At 27.5% G+C, this 8,140-nt stretch overlaps 1 protein-coding gene across 4 annotated transcripts; it reads left to right on the plus strand.

Annotated features, from left to right (window-relative positions):
* Positions 1-3,171: 3,171 nt before the first annotated feature.
* On the plus strand, positions 3,172-7,940 carry LOC111030630 (serine/threonine-protein kinase ULK3-like). 4 transcript variants are annotated; one of them, XM_022310219.1, is made up of 7 exons: positions 3,172-3,414; positions 3,519-3,709; positions 3,975-4,341; positions 4,439-4,924; positions 5,686-5,856; positions 6,410-6,594; positions 6,706-7,713. In XM_022310219.1, exons 2-7 carry the CDS (start codon positions 3,620-3,622, stop codon positions 6,916-6,918), a joined length of 1,512 nt encoding a protein of 503 aa, XP_022165911.1. In that variant the 5' UTR covers positions 3,172-3,414; positions 3,519-3,619; the 3' UTR covers positions 6,919-7,713. The 4 variants fall into 4 exon arrangements, with proteins under 4 accessions (XP_022165911.1, XP_022165909.1, XP_022165913.1 ...); XM_022310221.1 differs by adding an exon at positions 7,884-7,940 and having other exon boundaries at positions 3,173-3,709; positions 6,706-6,820; XM_022310220.1 differs by having other exon boundaries at positions 3,173-3,709; positions 6,706-6,820; positions 6,997-7,713.
* Positions 7,941-8,140: the final 200 nt, after the last annotated feature.

An 8,140-nucleotide genomic window follows, 5' to 3' on the forward strand; every position in this document is an offset into this window, starting at 1 on the left:
TTTATTTGTATGGTAAGTTTTTAATATATATGATTTATATGTTATTTACATTATTTAAAAATGAAATTACATTATTGATTACCTTCTGTATTTTTTTTTTTTTCATAATTTTTTACATCTGTTTAATTTAATTTTTGATAAATCAACGACAAACTATGTATAAATAAAGCAATAAATTAAACATACTGATATCATAGTTTGTATATTTAGTAGACATTGACGTAATCGAAATCTAAGCAATATTTTATTATAAGACAATTATTGTGTGTGCATATATGTACATGTAGATGGACACTAATTAGGTATACCTACTACCTAATTAATATGTTTTTATACAGTTGATTAATTAATTCAAAACAAATAAATACATTTTATTTTTTACATTGTTTATTTTGTTATCCTTAATTTAACATTAAAATATTAAGTACACTTTAGTATGTGTGTAGCTTCAGAGTTGTTAAAGGTTACAACGGTATAAGCGTATGGACGTAATTAGAAAGTGTGAATCCAATTGTTCATTGTGATTGGAAAAATTTAAGTATGAAATGTAATTATGTTACAATTACAAGTATAAAAATTTAAACTATACAAGTTCTCTGTAAAACAATTTGACAAATTCATCTTCATAATTTGGATATTTATTAAAATTGTTAATTATATACTTCTTAATTTATTTATTTAAGTAATGGATGTATATAATTTACTAATCTAATCAGTCTGACTGGGCAGGAGTTTCTTGAGTTTGCCTCTAAATTACCCTTATTTAATGTTCCTTGTAAGCCCGGAATGAGGTATCACCCGAATGTGTTTCAAAATATGCTTTTTCCATCTGCAAAACTTGCAATACACAGATCACAGTCAAACACTTCATTACAGAATGTCATATTATGTACTAACAGGAGCGCACAAATCTCAACTTAGCGGAAACACTCGATGAAATTCTTGGACCAAACCCCGATCAAAATATGAAAATTATAACCTTCTAAAAACTAACCAACCTTTTAGATAAAATATGATTGTAATTGTAACTGTTATTATAATGTTAACATAATGTAAACTTCAAAAAAATTGTAAAAACTGTAATTAGCATTTAAGAGATTAACTAATGGCCTTTGCTGCCGTGTTATATATAAAGATCAATAAAAAAATTTTTTTTTAAATAATCAAATATGTAGTGCATGATAAAAATTAGGCCTATCCTCCTTATGATAAAATAATTTGACGAGCACGTGACAACAAAATGTTTGGGTGCCATGTTTTAATACTGTAGAAAAAAAAAAGTAAAATGAATAATTTATAAAGGATTAATAAAAGGTATAGGTATATATATACATCATATGATAATTGATACATTTTAAGTTGTTGAATAAAAGTGAATTTGCATGTATATACAGCCAGGTCGTTTAATAAAAGTTAAAAATTAATGATTTAAGTACGCCATTCACATAATGAGTAGGGCTCGGATCTCGGAAGTTGATGAATGATGACCTTAAAAACATTAAAAAATGACCTAAAAAAATATGCAAATATGACATCAAAATTACAAATATTTGTTTTAAATTAATAAAAATACATTTTTTAAATCTATAAAATACAATATATGTACATAAAACATACTACATATTTTGTCAAAGCTTACGAATTATTATATTGATGTTATCAAAAGTAAATTACCAACGATTATCTGTTAATAAATATTTATATTTGGAGAAACTTCTTTCCACGTCCACTAAAGTGATTGGGGCAAATCTGAAATGGGCCAAATCTTCAACACTGAAAATTGAAATCATCCGGAAAACACTCACTTGAAGCTTCTTCGCCATTTAGAATTTTAAAAATTGTATTTTTGACAAGTACAGCCTTAAATTTGTTTTAAATTTAATTTTCAATTATATTAACTGCCGCTGATTAAATTTTAACAACAATATCTTGTACAATTTGTATCGAATCATAAAGACTGAGCCCCAAAGTTTCTAACTTGGTAATAGATTCGGCCAGAGTTCCATAGTTGGTGTTAATCTAAATTAAATTACGTTTACATTTTCATCATCGCTCATAAGATTCTGTGCTTTTTCAATTAAAGTAGAATCGTCTTTGTTTCGACCCATTATAATAATAGTTTTCAAAAATTCAAAATGTTCACAAAAATAAGTAGCATCTGTTAAGTGTTAACCATGTATCCCATCTTGTCAATACCGGTTGTGGTTGTAAAAGAATATTAGCTAGGTACCTAGGTGTCATTTCCTTAAAATATTTTAAGATATGTACTTTAAAATAACACGGATGGACATTTAAAAAATATTGTTTTGATGTTCGTTATTAATTGATCTACTTTTGGGAAGTGTTTTCAAATCTTTTCTACAACCATGAGTACCACTGTAATCCATGAGCCAAACAACTTACATGTTATCAGAACGTGTTTTTACTATTGTTTGATTTTAGAATATTTATATATTAACTAATATTTTCCCCCGTAAGTTGACGATTGGCATAATAATAAATGTTTTCGTCCGAGGCCCTTGTTGGAGGGGAGTCAAAGGGAGAATCCCCCCTCCAAACACTGTAGTTATGTTTTAGCCAGTGTTTTTTACTGTACTACTGTATGTTGTAAATTGTTTTGTTCTTATGAGCACCGAGCACCGTGCACCTCCCAAAAGAAAGAAGAAATTAAGCACAAAATCCGCCACTGATTAGCTGTTGAGTTAGGTAAGTTTAGGGGTAATTGGAGTAGGTGCTTCTTTGTCCAATATGGCAATATGTATTTAGTATAGTTAAAATTATTGTAATATTTATTTTAAATCTTAGGTGGGTAATTATTGTTTTAATATTATTATTTATTACTTATTAGGTACCTAAGTCTCAAAAAACTAAAATCATTCAGCAATAAGAATTTCCTCTTTCCACTAATCCAAGGATCCGTATTCGCATAATAAATATTAATTACTCATAACCGTACACGAATACACGATATCTTTACAAAATATGAATTTGAGAACCTGAGTGTTAGGTAAATTGTAAATAGCAAATCGAAAACGTAAGAATGCGAAGAGTGGAATAAGACGTGATCAACGATGATTGTTTTCTAACAAACTTCGGCCTTTATTTTGTCACGTTGGACACCCTGATAACCGCATCCCTCGTGTTATCAATTTTATGGCGCATTTTTTACGGTAGTCCGTAGGTAATCAATTAATGTAAAAATGTGAAATGTGGAGAAGATTAAAGGAATGTCGTTACTTGTCTCGTGTCCCATTTACTACTTTACTCATTACTCGGAACTCGCACAACGTCACAAGGGTCAGACGGTGGTCTGACACTCTGATCACTCGGAAATCACATTATGACGAGATGACGGTGATTCAATCAAAATATTGAACTTACCTGTCCTGTAATGTTGATTATGATTTAGCTGGCGTGAGTCGTGAATACTCGTGATGATAATCAGTTTTAGTGCTGTGACATTGAATTTCGTTAAATATAAACAAATATGTAAGCCTTTTTGTGTTTGACTGATTTAGTTATTTCGTTAATGTGATGATAAACTGCGACAAATGTTAATAATAGTATGGTTGAAGTTTTTCTAAACAACGTTTAATGATTGCTGATAGATAAATGTAAAATGTCTGCCTTTCCACAAGTTGAGGGTTATCAAATAATAAAAAATATTGGAAAAGGAAGTACGTCGACTGTGTATCTAGCTCATGTAAAGGTACTTATACTCAAATTTATTTTAAGTTGCAATAGATTCTATGTTGATCAGGAAAATGTAAGCTAGATGAGTACATGTTTAAGTAATTTCATTGTCAATTTGGTCTTATAATGAGAATTAAATTTGAAATAAGACATTTTTATTTTTACCACTGTATTTAGTACAAAATATTATCTATTTCTTTATGTGTAATCAGTTATTACTGTGATCATTGATTTACTGATGTGGAAACTATTGAACTTACAATTATTGGTTTTAATTTCAGGAAAAAACCAAAAATATGGTTGCAATAAAAGTTATAGAACGCAGTAAATTATCCAAGAGCGCGGAGGATGCTGTAGTAACAGAAATAGGGGTGATGAAGAAATTCAAACATAAACACATTGTTCAAATGATTGATTTTATTTGGGATCGTAAAAATATTTACATTATTTTGGAGCATTGTGATGGTGGTGATTTGTCAACATTTATTAAACAACGCAAAAAACTATCTGAAAAAGTATGCCGTAAATTCATGCAACAGTTAGCTTTAGCTTTGCAGTTCCTAAGATCTCATAATGTTTGTCATCTCGATCTTAAACCTCAAAATCTTCTCTTAATGAGGTCACCACAACTAACTTTGAAGGTTGGAGGTTTGTACTCACAGTTACTTACTGGTCATTTATGTTTGAATAATAATAATGTTGGTATTAATTTCTTATAACTTACATTTACATTTTCGATTTTTAGATTTTGGCTTAGCAAATTTTATGAGTGAAAAAACTCAAATGGAAAATATTCGTGGTTCACCTCTATATATGGCTCCTGAAATGTTACTACTCAACCGATATGATGTGAAAGCAGATCTTTGGTCAGTTGGAGTGATTGCTTATGAATGTATATATGGACGTGCGCCGTATGCTTCAGATTCTATAAAAGACTTATGTGAGAAGGTTAAAAGAGTCTCACCAATAGAAATACCACCTAATCAAGTCAGTCCAGAGTGTAGAGATTTATTATTAGGTCTACTCAAACACAATCCATCTGAGCGTATGAGCTATCACCAGTTTTTTAAACACCCATTTGTAGACTTAGATCATATGCCTACTACCGAATCATATGCTAAAGGACTTGAAGCTATTCACGAGGCAGTAAAACTAGATTCTGAAAAGCAATATAAAGCTGCATTTAATAAATATTGCACAGGTCTGCAGTATTTGATTCCTTGTTGTAAAAGTAAGAATCTAGGATTTATAATTATAGTATTTATTTATATACTTAAGACAAAGTATAGTTGTGGGAAAATGAATGAGATTATACTTCACTAATTTATTTATTTTTTGTTTTAATATACCCATCTTTTATAATTTGGTATCTGTGATTGTTCTTATGTATTAAATAGTTTGAGAGAATCACTAAAATAAAAATAGTTGGAACTCTTATAACTTTTATAACAGTCTTACTTATAATTTATATATTAAACTACAACAAACATTAAAGTAGGTTTAATATGTAGTAAAAAAGTTTTTACACTCTACAAAAATGTCTTAAACTAATCTGTTGTTGTAATTTAATTCAGATTTGAACTTACATTTTTCTTGTACTTCTTTAAGCTTGAGGTTCAAAGAGTTTGAGAACCTATCTACAATTTACTTGTAGTAAATGTCTAATCTTACATAAGTACAACATTCAGCAGAATCAATTATATTTTAAATGTTTGTAAGACTGAAACACATAGTAAGAAGATTGAAGACCTTAATATTAGCCATATATTGGCTTATATAAATACATTTTTAAAATTAAATGTTATCTTAATACTCCAAAACTACAAATTAATTTAAAAATAAAAAACAAAATCTGTTAAAAGAGATACGTGGGATATTTATAAGAATACTTTCTTAGTAGTTTTTACTTTAAAATGTAGGTAATACATAAGCATAAGACACTATGTTATATTATAATATATTGTGAAATTACTATACTTATATTTTGTTTAGATGAACCTGATAAAATTAAGAAAGAAGCATTTCAAATAAAACTGAATGAGTACACTAAGCGTGCTGAAGAATTGAAAGCCACTTTATATGTTTCAAGGATCAAAATTAGTAGTGAAGAAAAAGCAGAAAACTCTCCAACATCATATGAAGATGAGCGTTATCCTACATTGAGTAAAAATATATTTGAATTAAGAATTTTAAAATATTTAAAATAATTTATATTATTTTGGGATTTTGGTCAGTAATCTTTACAAATTGTAATAGTAAGCTGTTAAATTTGTTTAAATTAAGTTATACACTTACCAACTGGAAAAAATAACTATCACATAAAAATTATGTTTTTTATTATCATATTACATGGTTAAAAGTTTTTTTCTCGTATAATTTCACAATTTTTTTGACTCCATATTATATAGCATAGTTTGACACTTAATAGTACATATAAATCTGCTCTCTAATTATAATATGTCAAGTCAAACTTATTTTTGAATTATTTATATTTTATAAATTGACCAATTTATTAGGACTCAAAATATAGCAAACAAAGATCCTTATCTCATTATATATACCTTATAAAGTTTTATCTCTATAAAACATAAATCTATGAAAATAATTTTTTTCGGGCCAAAAATATTCTTCAACAAGTTCACAGTATTATAAATAAGAGAAATTAGAGTTTTTCCTATATTATCTATTATTGTATTAAATTGTTTCCTTTTTACAGCAACGTTATGTCAAAACACACCTCAATTAGCTAATGCTATAGAAATTGCACTATCTGGTCAGATGTATTTAGTCGAAGGACAATATGAAGCAGCTGTTGAAAAGTATAAGATTGGTTTGAATTTGCTGGAGAAGCTTTTAGAAAAAGAACCTCCTGGTATTCGTTATAATTTACTTATCAAACAGGTATGTTCAAATTAGAAATGTTCTAAGATTATGGTATATTATGCTATAAGTTTAGTGTAGGAGATATATGTACATTATAATTAGTATATTTATGATTTATTGATTTCTTAGGTGACTGATTGGACAAATCAGTGTGAAAATGCTATGTCATTATTACAGTCCAAAGATGACAAAGTCAATGATCAAGCCGTTGATGTTCCTGATGGATTTTCACCTATATCTAAAGGTAAAATAGATAAGAAGTCTCCAAAATTGTTCCGTGTAGTTAGTAGACTAGTTCTGAGAGCAAACAATAAAAATAGCTCTTCTCCTGAAAAAAAATAGAACTTCACTATCTACCTAAATTAGTTTTTTAAAATTATGTAGCTTTTTATTGAATAATGTTTCATGCTATATTTGCAGGTAATTGCCTGTTAATGAGTTGCACATGTTTGATTTTACTTGTTGGTATTGTTTGTATGTCAAACTTGAAATTATTTTAGTTAAATTAAATTAATATTATTTGTGAATTAAGAGGGTATAACAGTAACAATTTTAAGATGTTTGGTGTATAGATTGTTTTTTTAAAATCCAAACTGAAGAATAAAATACATTTCAACATTTAAAGAAAATTATTGATAGTTTCCAATAGGTTTATAATAACTTTGATTGCTGCTTAGTCTCAACATTTTGTCTGGTAAATAGTTTTATATTTATCCCAATAGATTAAGTAATACTTTACAATTGTTATGTTACCTGACCCTGACGATGAGTGATTACAATTAAAAGTTGGAAACAAATCTCCACTGCCTCTCTGCTATTAATAAAATAGTTTCAGTAACATTTGTTACCCTCTAAAGTCCTTTCCTGAAAAGGATATTAAGCTTATTGCCTTCTTAAAATCCTTGTATTATGCACTTTCACTGTACTTACAAAAAAGTTTATATTTCTAATTGATATAAAGGCAATTTTATACTGAGACAAGTAATGATTTGTGATATAGATAATATTATGCATAGCTGTTAGAAAAAGTTACTGTTGCGTTCTCTTAAGTTTAGGATCTGTATAGTAATATTTTGTATTTCTATCAAAAAGACTGAAAATCATTTTAAATTGTGAAAATGTAAATAATTTATTGATGCGAATGTTATTTAATATTTTACAAATATGTTTAATGTATGTAATGTTCATAATTTTTTTTTAAATGTTCATCTATTTTTGTAATTTGTTATAGTTGTTATATTCTATTTAAAATGTTAATTACACATATTATGTGATTGGTGAAAAATAAAATACATATTTTGTTTCAGATTCCTGTGTAATTCAATGAATTGTAACGGAATCTAAATGTTATTTTTATCCTTTTCTACTTGCCTGCATCTATTTCAAAACATGACTTGCATATTTTAGACTGTGATAATAACCTAATCAGATTTATAAAATGTTATTGTTTTTTTTTTATATATATATAATTTTATTTATAAATCATATAATATATATATATATATATTTGTTTTGTTAATATCATAGTTTTTATAAATACTTATTTTTTCGAAACTTCTTTATT

This window comes from Myzus persicae, unplaced genomic scaffold (genome assembly GCF_001856785.1).
Source record: "Myzus persicae strain clone G006 unplaced genomic scaffold, MPER_G0061.0, whole genome shotgun sequence".
Taxonomy (NCBI): Eukaryota; Metazoa; Arthropoda; class Insecta; order Hemiptera; family Aphididae; genus Myzus; species Myzus persicae.

Excerpts from the sequence above, each read along its gene's own strand:
- LOC111030630 (XM_022310217.1), top strand. The coding sequence starts at position 3,620 with ATGTCTGCCTTTCCACAAGTTGAGGGTTATCAAATAATAAAAAATATT. Across the intron at positions 4,342-4,438 it reads ACTAACTTTGAAGGTTGGAG|ATTTTGGCTTAGCAAATTTT; the intron begins GTTTGTACTCAC and ends TTCGATTTTTAG. Across the intron at positions 4,925-5,685 it reads TTTGATTCCTTGTTGTAAAA|ATGAACCTGATAAAATTAAG; the intron begins GTAAGAATCTAG and ends TATTTTGTTTAG.